The sequence below is a fragment of the Fibroporia radiculosa genome, assembly GCF_000313525.1.
Source record: "Fibroporia radiculosa TFFH 294 genomic supercontigs, scaffold25, whole genome shotgun sequence".
NCBI classification, from domain to species: domain Eukaryota; kingdom Fungi; phylum Basidiomycota; class Agaricomycetes; order Polyporales; family Fibroporiaceae; genus Fibroporia; species Fibroporia radiculosa.
In genome coordinates this window covers 1-19506 of record NW_012133525.1, presented here as the reverse complement: position 1 = coordinate 19506, position 19506 = coordinate 1, and the positions used below count along the sequence as shown (strand labels likewise).

The 19506-nt window shown below is 49.0% G+C and overlaps 7 protein-coding genes across 7 annotated transcripts; 3 read left to right on the top strand and 4 right to left on the bottom strand.

Annotated features, from left to right (window-relative positions):
* Positions 1–81: 81 nt before the first annotated feature.
* Positions 82–1232, bottom strand: FIBRA_09625 (uncharacterized protein; the record flags this gene model as incomplete). The annotated part of the gene is made up of 6 exons (XM_012330045.1): positions 82–288; positions 340–347; positions 406–516; positions 573–586; positions 804–896; positions 955–1232. The coding sequence occupies 6 exons, from the start codon at positions 1230–1232 to the stop codon at positions 82–84; spliced, it is 711 nt and encodes a 236-aa protein (XP_012185435.1).
* A 2576-nt stretch (positions 1233–3808) lies between these two features.
* On the top strand, positions 3809–4820 carry FIBRA_09624 (uncharacterized protein; the record flags this gene model as incomplete). Its single annotated transcript, XM_012330044.1, has 5 exons — positions 3809–3871; positions 3958–4208; positions 4264–4464; positions 4517–4581; positions 4642–4820. 5 exons carry the CDS (start codon positions 3809–3811, stop codon positions 4818–4820), a joined length of 759 nt encoding a protein of 252 aa, XP_012185434.1.
* An 801-nt stretch (positions 4821–5621) lies between these two features.
* On the top strand, positions 5622–8005 carry FIBRA_09623 (uncharacterized protein; the record flags this gene model as incomplete). The annotated part of the gene is made up of 14 exons (XM_012330043.1): positions 5622–5760; positions 5820–5917; positions 5989–6080; positions 6141–6184; positions 6245–6342; positions 6403–6575; positions 6632–6882; positions 6937–7003; positions 7064–7258; positions 7315–7344; positions 7397–7630; positions 7682–7714; positions 7768–7796; positions 7854–8005. 14 exons carry the CDS (start codon positions 5622–5624, stop codon positions 8003–8005), a joined length of 1635 nt encoding a protein of 544 aa, XP_012185433.1.
* A 331-nt stretch (positions 8006–8336) lies between these two features.
* On the bottom strand, positions 8337–10648 carry FIBRA_09622 (uncharacterized protein; the record flags this gene model as incomplete). Its single annotated transcript, XM_012330042.1, has 2 exons — positions 8337–10575; positions 10632–10648. 2 exons carry the CDS (start codon positions 10646–10648, stop codon positions 8337–8339), a joined length of 2256 nt encoding a protein of 751 aa, XP_012185432.1.
* Positions 10649–11175: 527 nt separating this feature from the next.
* FIBRA_09621 (uncharacterized protein) lies at positions 11176–13544 on the bottom strand (the record flags this gene model as incomplete). The annotated part of the gene is made up of 14 exons (XM_012330041.1): positions 11176–11327; positions 11382–11410; positions 11464–11496; positions 11555–11788; positions 11850–11879; positions 11943–12137; positions 12187–12253; positions 12312–12562; positions 12626–12798; positions 12854–12951; positions 13010–13053; positions 13108–13199; positions 13254–13351; positions 13409–13544. The coding sequence occupies 14 exons, from the start codon at positions 13542–13544 to the stop codon at positions 11176–11178; spliced, it is 1632 nt and encodes a 543-aa protein (XP_012185431.1).
* Positions 13545–14836: 1292 nt separating this feature from the next.
* Positions 14837–17167, top strand: FIBRA_09620 (uncharacterized protein; the record flags this gene model as incomplete). Its single annotated transcript, XM_012330040.1, has 14 exons — positions 14837–14999; positions 15026–15123; positions 15178–15269; positions 15319–15362; positions 15418–15515; positions 15567–15739; positions 15795–16045; positions 16097–16163; positions 16216–16389; positions 16470–16499; positions 16554–16787; positions 16838–16870; positions 16924–16952; positions 17007–17167. The coding sequence occupies 14 exons, from the start codon at positions 14837–14839 to the stop codon at positions 17165–17167; spliced, it is 1647 nt and encodes a 548-aa protein (XP_012185430.1).
* Positions 17168–17606: 439 nt separating this feature from the next.
* FIBRA_09619 (uncharacterized protein) lies at positions 17607–19025 on the bottom strand (the record flags this gene model as incomplete). The annotated part of the gene is made up of 4 exons (XM_012330039.1): positions 17607–18007; positions 18062–18702; positions 18781–18928; positions 18977–19025. 4 exons carry the CDS (start codon positions 19023–19025, stop codon positions 17607–17609), a joined length of 1239 nt encoding a protein of 412 aa, XP_012185429.1.
* Between the last annotated feature and the right edge of the window lie 481 nt (positions 19026–19506).

The window sequence follows — 19506 nt, the reverse complement described above, 5'->3', positions numbered from 1 at the left end:
ATATTCATTGTCTGCGCACATTGAGACAATGTCGATTGGAGCCGACAGACCACCTACCAATTTGCACAACTATGTCGTGGGTCAGAACCCGATCTCATTATGCAAGAGATGTGACTCACAGATGATCGGACCTCCGTTCGAAACCTGGTTCGGGACAACGCTTCCTGCAATTTCCTCAATGTAAGGTGTCCACGCCTGCCTATAGTCGGTAGCATTTGTGCGCAGTGTCCCAGCAACTTGACTCGTGGCCCACAAGGCAATACCACCTGCTGTTGTTTCGGCATTGATCTGTGAAAGGAATCAATGTCAACTCTAGCACATGTTGACACTGCGACTAACATAGGGCCCTATTGAAGGCACCTAGAGTCAGATTATGCACCCGAAACATGGACAATATAAGCATACCGGGGCGCAGAGTGATGAATATACCAGCAAGTTTGGCTGCATCAAAGATGGGCTGAAGCGCGCGCCAGTCGTTGAAGTCAAGTACGCCCGGTGCAGGATTCGTCAGTGCCCCTGTTGAACAAGCCGATCGTGAACAATAGGATATGCAACAAGGGTCACTGACTTACAGTGAATGTAGATACTGATGACAAAACAAAAGTGTTAGTTATCGTTGCATCTCGAAAATTACAGGCATAGTAGAAGCAGGCGCCGCTTTAAGGTTAGGCAAAACGGGCTTGGCCGCGGAAGCAATCTTTAGATCTCCGAGTTGTCACAATCGTCGATCATGCGAAACAATGCCAAAAGCCCGCCTCCCAGCACCCTCATGGTCTGCTGTTTCACAGAAGCTTAAAGCTCACCTAGTACCAGTCAAGCCTGCTGCCACCATCTTCTGAAAGATATCCAACCACAAATCCGGTACTGGTAACCTGAACGTATGGAACTCTCCCGTGCTATATCATACCAACAGGGTTAGGATACATTTCGGTTTACTAAACGATGCAAACGTACAGCAGGAACATACGTTGGTTGTTCAAAAATATCGTGTAATTATCCCATTGCACGACATCCGAGTAGTTATCTGACTTGCGCGGGGGGTCAGTTGCGGCGACATTGGATGCGCTTGTGCTGGTGGTTAGAGGCCAAGTGAGCAGTACGAGACAGAGCGAAAGCAGAGCCGGTAGAGCCCAAGGTGAGTGTCGGCGCAGGAGCATTTTGATGCGTTCCCGGCTTTCTCGACCAGGATCGAACGGGGGCCCGAGGATATGGTTTTTATGTGGTCTGCCCATGGCGGTCTCAGACGAGGGTCAAAATACGAATCCACATTGCCCGGAGAAATGAGGGCGTTTCCTGCTGGCGGTCCGAGAGAAGGATACGTTCTTTGGTTTCTCAACGGTCATATACATGCACGTGATGATTCACCTGATTGTGCTCCTGACCTAACCCTTCGTCGCGCGGTCAGACGCAGGATCCCAGCGGACCGTTAAGTTGACTGCAATGGCTCATGGTTTATGCCCAACTTCTCTTGATGCCGGCAGAGTATCGATGCCTAGGCGCGGCGAGCCTGCTATACAAGTGCTCCCATGTGCTGAGAGAAGCTTGACCGCTGAAGTCATGACTCAGTCGCAATCCGGAGAATACGGAAATACTCACTGGGTGATTAAAAAACCGTTTCTCCACCCTATCTGACGATACTCGATACTCTCTCCCCTCGTGGACGTGCAAAAACGAAGCTTCGGACTTGGGAAATCACAGGCAGCGAGTTTGCGCTTTGGTCTGACGAGCTCACTTCATAGTAGTTGGGGGTGGAGGGCAAGAAAACCGCCCCTCAAGCATAGTTAAATTTCATTCCCAGTCGTCTAGTTTCTGCACCGTGACTTGATAAGTCTGATGGTCGAATCTGCGACCTCAGTGCATGGGGATAAAGATGGCATGGGTTCATTACATGACCCACCTCGCTTTCTGAGCTGACACCGATGCGGAAGACTCGAAAGCAAAAAAAGAACAAGCTGAGACTGTCGACGGAAGTTGGGCAAGTCAGGATCTCCGCGGACTGCCAGTGCCTGTGACTCCGTGTAGCTTGTGATCAGGGCACGTGGGTGTGACGTTTCGCGCTACTCTTGCGCCGACTCGGACCTGGATTCGGAAAGGTCTAGCTTATTGATACGCTTACCATTTCGATCAGCATATCTAAACGATGGTCTCTTCTCTATATTTCTGCATGTCGCTCTAACGCCGGTGGACAAAAAGAGACTTCACCGATATGATATATAGAGGGGTAAATCTATCGTGCCGACCGGGCCCGTTGGTGAAACCGCCTGGAAAGGAAGCCGCGCACGGCTGCCCCGTGCGCGTGAGGGGTGGGTCAAAACAACACAGTAAGTTTATAAACTTAATACATAGAATGTCGTCAGAACATGCTGCGACCACGAGCACTATAGCCGCGCGCGTGGTTTGGTGAGTGTCCCTGTCCTCTTCTATTTTGTCTGACCCACGTTCCCGTCGCCACGAGGAGACGTCCGTGCAGGTACGCGGCCCCCCACGAGTGCTTCTCTCTGATTGTATTTTATCTCGTTCTCCTTTTTGCTGCGACGCAGGGGCGTCCGCTCAGACACGTCACCCTTAATATGACTGCCGTTTCAATTTGCCGCCGCCCCACGACGAAGAAGGTTGTCCTCAAAGGCACACAGTCAGTCTAATGCGGCGATCGTTACTTGCCTGATCGGTACACGCGGGCTGCAACATGGCTCGCGTAGAACGTTCATCTCCCACTAGAAAGTCTATCAAGACCCGTCGGTTTTAGAAGCAGCAATCGGACTGGAACTACTTAAAATTTTCTGGTATGTCATCTGATTGATCGTCGTGGTAACACAGGGCCTGTAGCTATCTCTCAGAGATTTATTTACTCTCTGGATTGGTCTCGCTTCACCCTTTCTACACAAGTACATACGCCTCGCCCACTCGTAGCATGTAAGTAGAACACATTTTCATATAAGATTTAACAGCATGCAGAGCTGATCGCCGACTGGTATCATAAAATTACAGGGCCGCAACTTCGCATTGGATTGGAGACCGGATCCGAGCAATTATCATGAATGTTTCATGGTAATCACACTCATATATTCCGGCCTTCTCCAACCCGATGATTGATCATCAGTCCGTGCTTGCGGTCTTTCAGCTGTATCAAGTTTCGATACTTTCCACGTTCGATAAGTTTTGTGAAAACTACGGGACAGACGTATTGGTCATCTATCCGGACTAGCCATACAGAACGTTGGCATTATATGGCAGCAACTTATTTACGGAGAGATCTCATGTAAGTAGTCCCTGAATTATGCTATGGGCCCTACTAGATTTTGCTTCCTGTTACAGCAAACGCGATGCTGAGAGCGCTTATGATATGCTATGCACCAGAGTGGACACAGTAGGTGCTCTAGCAAGTGATAATAATGTCGCCGACAGTGGGGACTGTTCAGTTTGCTGCGATAACAATAAGGCGATTTTACTGCTGCGTAAGTATTCAACCGTCTGCAGCACCTAGTCGGCGATGCTAAATTCAGCTCAGGGACTTCCGGAACAGCAAATTTCTTTCGCCACGACGCGATGGATCTCAAGATGCCGCTCACTCGAGCGATCTGCCTCCGCCCGCGGACCTTGACACATGTTTGTGCTAAGTCTCCGGTACAAACATTGTCCCATCCAACGATCAACTGAATCGCATCGTCGCGAGCTGCGGTCCCGATCAGTGCGGCTAAGCGTGATTCTGCGAGCATAAAAGGCCCAGGATGAGGCCAACTATGTCTTTGATTCATTCGCCCCTCCATTACATCCCTGCCACCCAATCTTTACATATTTCAGCGTGATTATGCCTTCTCATCTCATTACCGGTGCGAGCAGGGGGATCGGCCTTGGTCTCGTCACGGAACTGGTAAGCAAGATCAGTATCAGATTTGTACTAAATACTAGATCGTCGGTTGACTTATACCTCGCGATTTGCGCGATATGGATCGCTAGCTGCGAGATCCCCAGAACTATGTGATTGCCGGAGCCCGCGACCCTGCAGGGTCAAAACACCTACACGAGCTAGACGCAAAATATGGCTCTGAACGACTAGCCATCGTGCAATTAGACGTCACCGATGCTGCGAGCGTCACACGAGCGGTGCCAGAAGTTGAAGCATTGCTAAAGCCGCAGGGTGGTGGATTGGACTCCCTGATCAACAATGCAGGAACAGCGTGCCAGGCCCTATGCGATTTCGACGAAATGTGCGTTATTTCTCCGTTCATCTGTAGTATGGTAGTAATGCTGAAGTGTGTACAGTAATACAGATTTGGCTGAAGAAGAATTCCGCATCAATACAGTTGGTTCGTTGCGGGTCACACGTGCATTTCTTCCCATGGTGCGCAAGGGGCAGTGGAAGAAAATCACCTTCATAACCTCTATCCTCGGCTCTCTTGAGCTCGCACCTGAATGGGAAGGACTATCAAATTCGTATGCGATATCAAAAGCTGGTCTTAATATGTGAGTTGGTATGAACTCTGCCGATTTGGTCTGACTTTCGTTGACAACGCAGGCTCGCTCGCCTCTGGGGAGCACGTTTGCGTTCTGAAGGCATAACCATCATTCTCATGCATCCCGGTAAATTGAATCATCGTTGTGTATCCTACGTGAAGCTGAGAATGGACCCCAACCATTCAGGCTGGGTTGCCACGGAACTGGCTGAGCCAATCGAACATTGGATGAGCAAGAATCATCCAGAAGTGCCGAGGATTACGCCTGATCAATGTGCTACCGGGGCTGTCCGTGTAATCAAGGAGGCTGGACTTCAAGAGACAGTCCAGTATTACCAGTGGAATGGAAAGATGTTACCTTTGTGATTCTTGTTATGTCTGTTTGATAGACTATTATATGATCCATAGAGATGAATTGCATTAGAGAATATGAATTAGACCGTTCCCAGCCCAATTTACTCTGAATCCAAGTCACTATCGCTGTCTTCGGTATGGAACTGGGGCGTCCTGACAGATTGGGCATTTCCAACTAGAGTCGATGGCAACGCCGGGTCGGCGCCGGTTCAAGTGCGTGCGAATCCAATGTCGTGCTATTGCCCAGTCGATGATATTGCATAATGAAAAGCTGCGGGGATCATTTCGAGGCTTTCGTCAAATCTCAACTTTCAAGGTCGGCTGCGTCAGCGTTACTCAGGTTCGAACTACGCGCTCCCGGGCCCGAGGGCCCCCTTTGAGGCGCTCACATGGTGGCGTCGCTGGCAGCGGTTGCGTCTCATAGTCTCTCGTTTTAACAGTGCCGCTGTATTACTCAATCTTCTGCAACAGGCACTGAAGTTCACCCGAACAATATGTACCATTAAAATTCGCCTATGAATGAAGACCCGCACAACTCGGAGTTGATCATCAACTTGTTGAAGGGAGTTTACCCACAGTCTTATCGAATGGCTCCGGCGCAGCTCTCAATTTTTCCACAGTCCTGACAGACTACGGATGGTTACGTTGTGGCTGCACATCCCCGCAGTGAGAATTCGCCTCTAGCTTGCGTGGCCCTTCGGTAAGTTCTCCGATCGCAGTCGAAATCACAGCGGGCCGACTTCTCTTCTCCCGTTATAAACGTCTCATTCGAAGATATAAAAGCGGTATAATCGAGCAGATCAGCTCACACTCATGGCCGGCTCAGACCCCAAGCTTTATCTATGCCTTTTGGGTGTCGTGCTCATAGCATGGCGATACCTCTTCAACCGTAGACGGACTGAGGCCACATGGGAAAAGATTCCAGGACCCCCTTCGGCTTCCTACTGGTTAGGTGCGCTCATCAACTATTATTCCTTGATTTCGTTGGACCCCTCCTCAAACGTTCTGCAGGAAATATGTCCCGTTTCTCAGCTCGCGACGGAACTGATTTCCAGAGACATGTGTCATTGGACTATGGCCCAGTTTCGAAGATATATGGCCTTTTCAGCGTGGGTACAGTTCTCTGTATATGACCTTGCTACATAGAGCTGAATTCACGTTAATTCGTTTGATTCACCAGGAACCGATCATTAACTTTGCTGATCCCAAAGCACTTCATACAATTCTAATAAAGGAAGAACATATCTTCCAAGAGTCGCAAGCGTTCCTATCGTGCGTGACCACTACTATGAAGTTGTTAGATATAGTTGTGTGACGACTCGGTTTGCATAGAATGAACATGCTCGTATTCGGCCCTGGACTGCTCTCGACAGTCGGTGCGTGACACGATCTCTGGGGAGCATTAGTTTGAGATTCAAGCTTCTGTTTTCATATAGGTGATATGCACCGCAGGCAGCGGAAGCTGCTGAACCCGGCATTCTCGACAAGTCATATGCGGTCTATGCTTCCAATCTTCTATCGTATTGTGCACAAGGTGCGCCACCCTCTCATACCGGGGAGTTTGAATGTATTACTCATTGTCATGGCTTACAAGCTGCGTGATGCTATTTCGACACAAGTGAAAGAAGGACCCCGAGAGGTAGACATCCTGAACTGGATGGGGCGCACTGCTCTGGAGCTTATTGGACAAGGTGGCTTGGGATATTCGTTCGACCCTCTTACTGAAGACGTGCAAAATCAGTACGGAAATGCGCTGAAGGACTTGTTGTAAGTTCTGCGATTCATATCCGTCCTTGCTCACACTTATGTTTGCTGCTCATCAGTCCGAGCATGCAAAAGCTTGGGATTGTATGGCAACTCGTCCCCTTCATCTCCAAGCTTGGCCCTGCACATGTCAGGCGTGCAATGTTAGACATGATCCCATACAAGAAGGCGCATAAAGTCAAAGCTATCGTGGACACTATGAGCCAGAAATCGCAGGGTATTTTCGATGTGAAAGCTACAGCCCTACGCTCTGGCGATGAAGTACTCGCACAACAAGTAGGAGAGGGAAAAGACATAATGAGCATCCTCAGTAAGAACTTAAAGGCATGCTTCAGCTATTCTATGCTCATGTTACTTATTGCAGTGAGGGCAAATGCGACGACCTCGGACGAAGATCGGTTGCCCGACCACGAATTAATTGCCCAGATGTCGTATGTAGAGCTTTCTTTTTTATATTCAGTTCTGGACACTCACCCGAACTTTCCAAAAAGCACGCTGGTCCTTGCCGCAGTAGATACTACGTCCAACGCTCTGTCTCGTATCCTGCAATTGCTAGCGGAGCACCAAGGCGTACAAGAGAAACTGCGCAAGGAGATATTGGACGCAGGTGCCAGTGACAGCTTGACGTACGACGAATTAGATCAGCTGCCGTTCCTTGACAGTGTCTGCCGTGAGACATTGCGAGTGTGCGTCCTTAGTTTTTTCGCGCTCTCCGAGATATTCAATGCACAATTCGCAACAGATATCCGCCAGTCTTTCAGGTGTTCCGCGAGTGCGTATTTGACTAAAGATTTCGCTGCCCTGACTGACAACTTATGCTTCAGGGCAATCAGTGATACCGTTCTCCAGCTGTCTGAGCCGATTGTCGGGACGGATGGCAAATTGATCCACGAGATCCCTATCACGAAGGGTATGAAGGTGGTTGTTGGTATCTTGGGCTGTAACTTGAGCAAGTCACTCTGGGGTGAAGATGCACGCGAGTGGAAGCCTGAGCGTTGGCTCTCCCCTCTTCCCAGTGCGGTTACGAAGAACACAATCCCCGGTGTCTACGCCAACTTGTCAGTGACCCCTCTTCGTCGGATTGAGCAGACTGAATTTACGTTTTACAGAATGTCATTCCTCGGCGGAAAGCGAGGCTGCATGTACGTCTCGGGTGTCTCATACGCTAGCCCCACACTGATGTTGAATTGTACAGTGGATTCAAGTTTTCCGAGATGGAGATGAGTGGGTGCATCATCAGTTGCTTTTGATGTTATGGACGTTAACGCCCTTTTGGTCCAGAGGTCGTATTGTCGGTCCTGCTTTCGAGTTTCAAGTTTGAGCTGACTGACAAACCAATCGAGTGGAACGTTGCTGGCGTGCGGTATCCAACGGTCGGCAAAGTCAGCGACGTCCCTCAGCTGCCACTCCGGGTTGAGTTGCTGAAAGCATAGCTGATTTTGTTGTACTCGGTCGTCCTCGCGATGTGTCTAAGTATATCCAATCTCCTCGTTCCTCCTTTGTCAGCCTGTCTTGTACCAGATTGTTGTATACATTTCTTGAGTCCATCTAGTTTCGTGTCTCTTCTCGCTGTTGCTCAAATGAGGGTCTATGCGAACTTAACTCTGGTTGCATGCCAAGGCTATGATTTACTGCAAATCTTTTGAAACTAGTTAGTGGAGAATGGTTACCACAGCATTATTTCAACTAATGTCTGATAATTTTGAAGGGCTGCCACATATGTACCCTTCAACTTCTGACAGTGCGTATTAGAAGCTCGAGCTATCACCGTAACCTCACAGTCTTCTCCTGAGTGTTCACAGCGAGCCAGGCGACCTCAGCAATAACACCGACTCCGAGCCTCTCCTTGACACCGCCCTCGATGTCAATCACAGCCATGACGTTTAACAAAGACCCATAATAGTCTGCGCCGAGGACACTCTGGTCAAACGCATCATCATAACCATCTGTTGCACGCGAAAGTACAATGAACTCAAGTGAATCCGAGGCACACGTGGAGTTGGGAAGAATTATCTGGCCAATGCGGATATTGGGCGAATCCGTGTGCTGCGACCTGATGGAGAATATGGAATAATGAGGTGATATGTACTTCACATTTTCTCCTTGGGATGACTTCCCAGCAGCACCTTTTGGGTCATCATTTACTTTTTCAACGCAGAGGTATGCTGAACTGGTACAGAAGACGAGCGTGCCTGGCAGTTCGTGGTCGAGTAAAGACATTGACAACATTCCTTGAACACCATTGTAGCGCACGGCCGGCTCTCTTCCGTTACTGAGCCATTCCTTTTGAATAGGATTTCTGACGTTTAGCTGTCGTGCCATTCCATCATCGTCATGTAGTAACCACGCATGAACTAAAGACTGGCTTGCTTCTGGATAGGTGGCTTTGAATCCCACAACCGAGTAAAGGACCGCACCGCACCAGCCCGTCCAGGACCATGAGGGAGTCGCAATGCGAGTATTGATTCGCCGAGTAAGCAGGGTACTTCCGCTGGGCTGCCACAACAGCGCATTCTCAATTTCCGAGACCGGCATACCAAAACAAAATGTGTAGCCAGGATCACCCCTGCCCGTCTCGTAGCCTTTAGAGAAGATGTTCATAATAGCAGTGAACGCGTTAAGAATATCCGATTCATAGCTGAGATGGCGAGTGGTATACTCCTGGACAGCGCGCATATACCGGTCAATGTACGAGTCACTTGAGCCCGGTTTATACCCTGTAGGGAATGATAATGGTCCAGCCAAAGAATATATATGCTGAGTTGCGTATACAGCGTCCTTAGACGTACTTTCTGCCGCTACATCCTCGCACCAAGTATCTCGTCTGCAAGTGAAGAAGACCTGCTCGGGAGTGAACCAGAGTCGACGGCGCGACAGGACATACTCTTGGTATGTCCATCCACGGGTGTTCCAAAAAGACCGAGTTATTGCCTCGTCTAGAGTCGTAAGAGAAACAGCTAGATGAAGACCCTGGATTTTTTCAATATGCTGGTTAAAAGATGAACGACGAGACCTCAGTCCTGGAAGCGATGCTTGGGCGCTCATCCCACCAGCGGCGAACACGGTGAGCAGCGCGTTACTATAAATCTGGTCCATCACCTTGATCTGAGATATCTGGTCATCCAAATCGTCCTGGACAATGCATAATGCATCTACCCAGAGGTATCTCTCCCCTAGCAGCTGGAGTAGGTGGATGGCATCGGCAATTGTACCCGGAAGCTCTGTCCAGTCGACACCTTTATCCTGCTGTCTTTGCATCAAATTTGCCCGGGTCGTCCAGTAGGCGTCGCCTGGTCCGCCCCAGAGATAACTGAGTGCAACGTAGCGGCATTTGTGTGGAGTATTGACCAAACGCATCTGGACGACGTCGATCACCCGCATCCCCTTTGGTAGCACACTCTCCATGTCCCTCCACCAGACTTCCTCGCATTCTGAGCCATGTTCTTCCTCGCATATCCTCATCCACATCTTGACAAGCTCTATTTCCACTCCACTCTGCCGTACACGCCGAGCATGAAAAGCGGGGTCCTGGCGAAGCTTTGAGGCATCCTTGCCTAACAGTCTGATCTGCGGCTGCATATCGGTCCGTGCAGCTATTTGCGCTGAGTAGATGGGAGGCGGACAGGGTTCAGCTTGCACAATGAGGCGACGTGCAGGAGACATAAACAAGGCCTTAAACTTGTTCTTTGGTGGAACATACCCTGCAGGTTCCGCGTACAATGCGCACTCGACACGCGACAAGTCTTCGTTTTGAAAGTCGTCACGATCCAAAAGCCATGCCTGCCGCACACTGTGTGCAATAAGCCGACAGAGACTACACTTGTTTGCAGAGGCGATAACATGAAGGAGGCTGCCAATGGGTATCGCCTTCTTCTCGGGGACGCCCTTGCGTAGGATTTGGCGAAGCTTTAGTGTATTGCATCTTGCACAGAGAATTTTGTCCGATTTGTTTTCAGTTTCGCTACGGTCCAACACGATGTGAGAAGCCCTCTTCCATAAACGACTTAGGAACTGAATAATGAGCGCGAGACCTAGGGAGTGATAAGCAGACAGGCTCACGAACACTTGGTGACCATCTCGACTCCTTGTCTTCCCTCCTCGCAACGAAATACATGCTCACAGATCGCGCAATGACGAGTCCCGGCTGGTCCTATATGTAGCTTGAAGCGAGATTGGAGGGGATAGCAATGGAGGTGGTCTGATCACTACTAGACTAGGTTTCGACTGCAGCAAACGTTAACTGAACAATCTTGATGGCGCTTGTCGCAGATCTAAGTTTGAGTCTATGGACATTACGGCCGCAGACATTGTTTCGTGGCTCACGACCAAGTCGATACTCTCATAACTCTGCTCGATAATCGAGCATCGTAATTTTAATCTCAGACCAAGCTGCTCGGTGGCAGCTCTCTGACTGTCAGAACGCCAATAATCAGGTCAAGGCTTACATCCTCTCCCGGGTTGCAGCCCGCCGGGCACAAAATGCTATAGAACTGCCATTGAAATCAACATTATCTGTACTCATGATAAATAAAAGAAACAGAACACATGGGAAGAAGGTACACTGTAAGACACCTAGGAGATGTCACTATCAGCTCTGATTATCCTATGCCTTCAGCAATTCCACCTCGAGCGGCATCGCAGGCACTCCGCTGTCTTTCCCTGCGGTGGGATATTGCACTGCTGCAACATTCCATTCAATCGGCTTCTTGGCGAGGTTGAATCCGAAACTGGATAGTAGGGTCGATAATACAACCTCTGCATCAGGTAATATCAGTCGCGTGTCCTCAAGAATCTGAGCATGATACTCACTCATTTCCATTTCGGAGAATTTGAATCCACTAGAGACAACATAATGAGCAGCTATGCAAATCAAAATAACTGCTCAACTTACATGCATCCCCGCTTGCCACCAAGGAAAGTCATTCTGTCATATGCACCATATATCAGAGCTTGCGTTCAAAGGACGAAGAAGAGCCACTGACAAGTTTGAGTAGACACCAGGAACGGAATTCTTTGTGACAGTATCTGGCAGCGGAGAGAGCCAACGTTCAGGTTTCCATTCGCGTGCATCTTCTCCCCAGAGTGCCTTGCTTGCATTACAGCCCAGGACGCCCACAATGAGCAATGTGCCTTTTGGGATGGGAATTTCGTTGATCGAGCTACCATCTGTACCAATTATCGGCTCAGATAGGGGTAATACCGTGTCTTGGTATGCTCTGGGAGTACACAATAGATTCGGAGATTAGCGATGAGTCGAAAGACCCCATGAATACTCACTGGCGGAATATGATTGGTGCTGGTGGATAGCTGACAGTGTACCCCATCAATCACATCGAGACCTCATCAAAATAAAAGCAGTCCAAGACTTACACTCGCAGCGTCTCTCTGCAAACACTGTCCAGGATTGGCAGCTGATCCAACTCATCGTAAGACAGCCCTTCACCTGCATTCGCCTCGAGAATTTCCTTCCGCAATTTGTCTTGTACATCCTTACGCTCCGCCAGGATGTGCAGAATACGCGATAATGCATTCGATGTCGTATCAACCGCCGCGAGAACAAGAGTACTGCAGGAAGCTCAACACTTGCAATTACGAGTCAAATGAGTGAACTCACGACATCTGAGCAATGAGTTCATCCTCGGGTAAGCGATCCAATTCCGACGTCATTGCATTTGCCTTGACTGCCATGGTTATATGCTCAATATATTTCTGTCGAATCAAGTGTTTGAAGATACGCACTAAGAAGACTCATGATATCTTTGCCTTCTCCAACTTGTTGCACAAGTGACTCACTACCCTCTCGAATTGCCGCTTTCTTCAGAGTAAAAATTTCCGAAGATTTAGCGCTCATAGTATCTACAATGGTTCGAACCCTCTGGAGTTGGCGAGAAGGAATTAAACTTGTCACTGATCTTCTGAACCAGGCAGGGCCGATATTTGCAACTAAGGGAACAAGATGGATGAAGGTGTTCAGAGGCTGCAAACTTGGGCTATGCAAGAAACATGATGTATGACGATGATAAAAACGGTCGAAAAAGGTAGATATTGCTTACAACAAGTCTTTCAGAGCATTACCGTACTCGTTTTGTACGTCCTCAACAAGAGGGTCAAACGAGTATCCTAGGCCACCTTGTCCAATTAGCTCAAGAGCAGTACGTCCCATCCAATTCAGTATGTCAACTTCTTCAGGCCCATCCTTGGCTTGTGTTGAAATAGCATCTCGAAGCTATGTATACTAATTAGCTACATGGTTGTTCTCGCTGCAGGAAACTAAAACACACCTTATGAACAACGCGATAGAATATAGGTAGCATCAAACGCATGTGGTTAGTGGAGAAGGCTGGATTAAGCAGCTTTCTCTGCTTGCGATGCGCCTCGCCTACATTTTGAAGTCAGTCGACAATGATCAAGCATAACTACGAGTTGGTTTCACATACCAAGTGATGAAAGTAAACCTGGCCCAAATATAATACCATTGGTTCTGAACAAATCATTAACGTCTCAATTTTCGCAACATCAAAGTGTGAAAATATACACAATGAACGAGTGAGGTTCTTGGAAAATATGCTCTTCCTTGAGAATTATAGATTGCAGCGCTTTCGGGTCGGAAACGTACAAAATAGGTTGCTACAACAGCGAGTTGGTATGACAAACCGAGGAGACATGGCAGTTCCCACGTACTCCAAAAAGACCATGTATTTTTGACACTGGTCCATAATCCAATGCCACTCGCCTCTGAAATTCCATTCCATCACGAGCATCAAATTGGCGCATGTTCCCTACAAAGCCGATACAAGTCAGACCTCGTGAACTGTCGTCAAACGCAACAGACATACCCGCCCAGAATGAATCCGAAGGAGGCCCGGGAATCTTGTCTAAAATGCTCTTACTTGCCCTACGGCTAAAAAAGCGCCATGTTACGAAAGTAAGACCCAAGACTACAGCTAGGAGCTTAGGATCTGCCCCATTCATGGCTGGTGCGCGACGATGCAAAAGACCCGGAAAAGACCCATCGGCCAAACCATTATATATTCTTCTCAATCACCGCTTAACGAGTGACTTGTAGGCGGCCCGTGTTATCAGCTGAGATCAAGAATACCGGCACCGAGAAGACACGCATGCTAGAAATCTGAATCAGTCGAAGCTCGCCTTCTTACAGAATCCCGTGAGATCACGTAGCCACGAATTGGCATTTCGTGTGAAGGGTCGTTGAATTCTGGACCAGAGTTCGTTCTCCTGGTAGACAGCCATCAAATAATGACCCCTTGAGTGTTGGAAAGGAAGGTCCTAATTGCGTCTCTCAGCGCGACATAGATGGATTACAATTGCTATCGTAATCGACTGTACTGAATGGTAATCTACCTGTTCAACTTAGAACTGTGTTCAGTAATATGAGCCCTTGTCCAGTAAACGATATAAGAGAGCGTATCTACTGACCTCAGTTGCGCCATACTGCACGTCGCCGTCTAGTGCAGTGTCCTCGACTGAGGCGTCTCGAGTCAGAATCGCATCCGAGTCTATCGTCGCGTCGCGTGTCTTTGGTCACGTGCTACCGTCGCCAATCAATGCGGCTCAAAGTTGAATGAAGCAAAGTTGACAGAACCTGTCCCAGCCGTGGCCCGTAATACAACTTCGATATCGCGCGCTTCTGAAGTCCACCGTCGGTGACGAGCTGTTCGCGGGTTGACATTGTTAATGTGATCTCTAATATCGAGCATATGACTCAAGTGAGTGGCAATGTTAATGGTAAGTTGTGTGCTGTACTATAGAATGCTTCTGATTGTCCGACGGCCGTGGGTATAAGGGCGTTCAGGAATTGAATGACTGAAAACGCTTTATGCGGTGAGAAAATTTACATTATGTTGTGTCATGTGTATTTACGATGGGTCTATTGACTTTGCATCTTGTATAGCACCAGGTCGGAAATAATCGCAAGGCAATACTAGAGCTGTTTCATTGAACTTGGAAAATTTTCGTCCATAGGCTTGCTGCTACTGTAACCCATGCTTAAACAAGCTGCGAAATGCGGGGCGCGCAACAGCGTCCAGAACTGCATAGTACATTTTATTGCCGACTTGAATGTTCGGGCCGGGGACTCAATTGTGGTTACGTGCACATGTCCAAATCCGTGGTTCGTGCGATTGATTCCGGTTCGTATAAAGTCGACGTTTTCAGGACTTATGTCTCTCAGCTAACTGGATATCACTCGTTCACACGTCTAATTTCAACTGCTAGAGACATAGAATTCAGCGGGATCCATTATCATGGCTCTTCTGGAGTTGTGGAGCTCACTCCTTATTCTTGGTACTGTCGCTTTTGCATGGCAGTATCTGGAAATACGGAAGAGTAGGAATGCCTTACGAAACATCTCTGGTCCTCCTCCCGCGTCGTTTCTGAAAGGCATGCTACTGTCTCGATATACGGATCGTATGGAAACTCACCTGACAGAGTAGGTAACATTCCTCAGTATTTCTCCCGCGACGGTACAGATTTTCAGCGACACCTGGCATTTGACTATGCGCCCGTTGCCAAAATATATGGTATGTTTGGCGTAAGTACGTTCTTGGAGTACGGGTTTGTTGCATTTAAATAGCTGCGCTTACAGCGGCCAATGTTGTACGTCTCCGACCCTAAGGCATTGCATGCAATCATGATCAAGGACGAACCCTCATTTCCGGAGCCAGATTCGTTCATTTAGTAATACTATCGATTTTTGGCTGTGTACATTTTGCTGAGTGCCTTTCAGTATGAATCGCTTGCTATTTGGACACGGACTACTTGGGACTTTAGGTCAGAGTTTCTGACTTCACAGTAGGCGCACGCATTGACATAGTATGACCGGCAGGCGACAAACATCGCAGGCAGCGCAAGCTCCTCAATCCGGCATTCTCTATCAACCACATGCGCCATATCATACCCATCTTCTATAACGTAGTACACAAAGTAACTCGCCGTCCTGCTCCTATTTTCAAAGCTAACATACAAATGTAACAGCTTCGAGATGGAATTAAGAAGCAAGTTGCTGGTGGGGCTGAGGAAATCGACGTGATTGATTGGATGGGCCGTACTGCACTTGAATTGATAGGTCAAGGTGGCCTTGGATACTCCTTCGATCCCCTCGTCGAGGACACGTACAACGAGTATGGTCATGCTCTTAAATCATTGATGTATGTGTGCTTCCTTACAAGTTGTCCAATACTGATCGTATCGTTCGTCACACAGTCCGAGCCTAGTCAAACTCCCCATAATACGGCTTATGGCTCCTTATGTTACGAGAGCAGGGCCCGCTGCCTTGAGACGTTTCCTACTCAACTTCGTACCAGATGGCGATATTCAGAGAGCCAAGTACATCGTTGACACTATGGATTTTCAGTCACGCAAAATTTTTGAGAAGAAGAAAGCTGCCCTTCTTCAAGGTGAGGAAGCCGTCTTGCAGCAGGTGGGAGAAGGAAAGGATATCATGAGCATTCTGAGTATGTTCAACCCCCGCCGATGTCCTCCTTGCTGTGCTAATATTATACCAGTGCGAGCAAATGCTTCCACATCCGAGGCTGATAGACTGCCGGAGGACGAGATTATCGCGCAGATGTCGTGCGTGTCTTGCCCGACTTCTCCGTTTCGCATAGTTTACTTTGACGTACAGCACCCTCGTTTTTGCTGCGACAGACACGACCTCAAACACGCTGGCCCGCATCTTACATATCCTGGCAGAGCGTCCTGACATGCAAGATAAACTGCGTGCAGAGGTACTGCAAGCGCATGCTGGGGAATCCTTATCGTATGATGAGCTCGACCAGCTACCCTTGCTTGATGGCGTGTGCCGGGAAACATTGCGACTGCAAGCTAATTTATCTACTACCCGTATCCACATTCCTCGCTGACGCAACTTTCCCCTAGGAATCCTCCCGTTCAGTTCACTTCACGCGTGTAAGTGGTTCTGGCTACGATCGATCCGCACTCTAAAGTGGTTTACTGGTTCAGCGCAAATCGGGATACGATTGTCCCGCTGGCTGAGCCCATCGTAGGAGCCGACGGCAACTTGATTACGCAGATTCCGATGGTCAAGGGAACACAAGTCATCATCGGAATTTTGGGCTGCAACGCGAGTAAAGAACTTTGGGGCGAAGACGCACACGAATGGAAGCCTGAAAGGTGGCTCTCCCCCCTTCCCGGCAAGGTCACAAAGAACACAATTCCTGGCGTCTACGCGAACCTGTAGGTATCAATCTAACTATTTCCCGAGACCTGCTAATACTGTTTCCCAGCATGACTTTCATCGGCGGGAAGAGAGCGTGCATGTATGTCTTTCACAGAACCTGCTGCAGGAACTCATGCTCACCCGTTGACGTAGCGGCTTCAAATTCTCCGAAATGGAAATGAGTAAGTGGACTTCCATCGCAACGCGACTTGAGAAATTCTAACTTATTCCTGCAGAAGTTGTGTTATCGGTGTTGCTGGCCAACTTCACCTTCGAATTGACGGACAAGCCTATTGTGTGGAATGCTGCCGGCGTACGCTATCCCACTGTGGGCAGCGTAAGCAACAAGCCTCAGATGCCGCTGAAGGTGCGATTGTATCAGGGCGCGAAGGCGTGATTATAGCCAGCTCTTAAGCCAAATTCCCATTTCTTTCGTATTGCTCTCTCTGCTTCAGCTTTGTTTGTTTTTGCGCTGTCAACGTCGCTAATAGCGGTACTACTCTCCATAATATGCATATTCAAGCCTACCCTATCTTGTCGAAGCGAACTCCATCGTTTGCAGTAAGGTTGCAGTGTAATCGTCACTCAGCGCAAAACATCAACAATTCGGTGACTACCATGAGATGGCCCAAACTCCGATGAAGCTGTCGTGAGTTGACAAAGTAACACCACAAATACGATAGTCATGTTTAGATCTTCACCGTGTCGGATTCACTGCAAGCATGTCCTCGGACACCATGACAAATCATCTCAATACATCAATGTCTTTGCGAGACGGTGTACGAGCATCTGAAAGCGGTGGTGAGACCATGCATTTAAGATACGAACAAGGCTACTCACTGCAAACTTCCTGCCGTCTTGAGTCTCGGAAATCGCTCCCCCAGCCCCTTCTCCCAGAACTCTAACGTTGGTCGATCCTCTCCCCCCGCAGTCTGATACAGAGCTGGGCTCACCAATAGCTCGAAGCTTAGCACTTTGAATCGCTTGTACGCACTTGCAGACAAATGTCTGTCGATGAGGGCGCACACGTGAGGGTCAAGTAGTACAAAAAGCGACTCGTTCGTCGGGCAATCAGAGTAGTTGGGCATGTATGCTGCAGCGATTCTGATCTCGCGCAGGGCCGAAGGCGAGGTGTCAAGCAGTAGCGAGAAGAGCGCGCCCATCTGTGCATCCCACTCAGACACCAGGTCGAGCGTAAGGATCTCGAGCTTCGTGTTGTGTTTGAATGACACAAGCTCTGTTCACGAGGTCAGGATCGTCTAGGAAATATGCCCGCTTAGATGGGACGTACCGGTAAAATCTGGTGTGACGCCAAAGTAGAAGGTGAGGTGAATAGAGGTGAGTAGCTCTCCCGACGCTTCCAGGAGTTGCTGTATGCGGCGACTGATCAAACCATTTGATGTGTAGAGGTTCTGGAACAAGCCAAATGTGAGCTTTCGTGTCTTCGTGGCGATTCGAGTAGCGTGTAGACAGTCGAAGACATCAGCGGCATCGTCACAGTCGTTCGACGAGAATTGCTCGAGTACAAAATCCTTGGGGGACAGCACGGTGCCCGCTTTGTAGCCTTTCGTTGTGAATGATACCCAGAACAACGTGAGGAGAGACAATCTAGGCAGGGAACAAATCAGCCGCCCAAAGGTGGCGACGGAAGGGAACTTGACATAGCTCATCGTGAGCTTTGTGATGGATGTAAATGTGCTCAGGAAGAGGAACACGTTCGCTGCGTCTGCGTGGACCATCCCGGGCTTCCATTCCGTCGATCCTACATGAACGTCTTCCAGCCGCCGCAACTTGCCAGCCATGGTAACTGCGAAGGGACCGAGCGGCTCCAGCGTGGAGAAATGAACACTCTTGATGACCGTCTTGAGATACTGGTCCCGTTGCAGCATCACACGCATCTCAGCAACCTGCTTCCGGTCACGAATAGCGAGGCTACGGCAGAGGTAGAAGCGACACCGCGGTGTCCAGGACTTGCAAACCCGAGCACATACCCGTAAGGCCGAGGCGTACTCTTTCCCGCCGACAGCCAGAGGATCGACCCACAAATGATCTATCACCCGCTCCCAAACCTCAATGGGAAACGTCTTGGAGAACGGGACGTCAAAGCCGACTTGCTTGTGTAACGCACGCCCTTCCAGGTCGTCGCGATGGCATGACCCTGGAACAATATCAATGATTGAACGAGCTCCTAGCGTGGCGTGCTTACCAGTATCTGCACAGGACGTCTCCTTTGAGCACTGTTGCTGGTCTGGCATATGCGAGGATCAAGAGGGGAAAAAGCTTCAGTCATTTGGTGCGTTATCTCGACCTCCATGGCCCTAGTATGTCCGCGACAACACGTGTTGGGTTCTTGGAAGGACGATACAGTCGTGACAGTGACAGGCCAAGATGAACGTGGGTGTAAGCGGGATTGACATGCCATTTTGATATTGATACAACTTAGTACGGACGCGCATTATTGAAGACTCGATGTCCTCTAGCAAAAGGTGAAATGAGGAGAGCCATCGTTGTACTGCCAACGTTTACCGTAAGTAGTCAAGGGGAGAGAGGAGGGAGATGCAAGCGCTCACCTTGAGACGACCCCGGGTCATACCGGTACCACCTGGTACCACTCGGACTTTCACTTCGTTACTGGCGACGAGTCTAGAGCTCATGATGAAGAATGTCTCAAGAGTCATGGCTCATAATGTTGAAGCTGTACTATGTCAGCGCACGCTCAGTCGTGGGGGGAATACA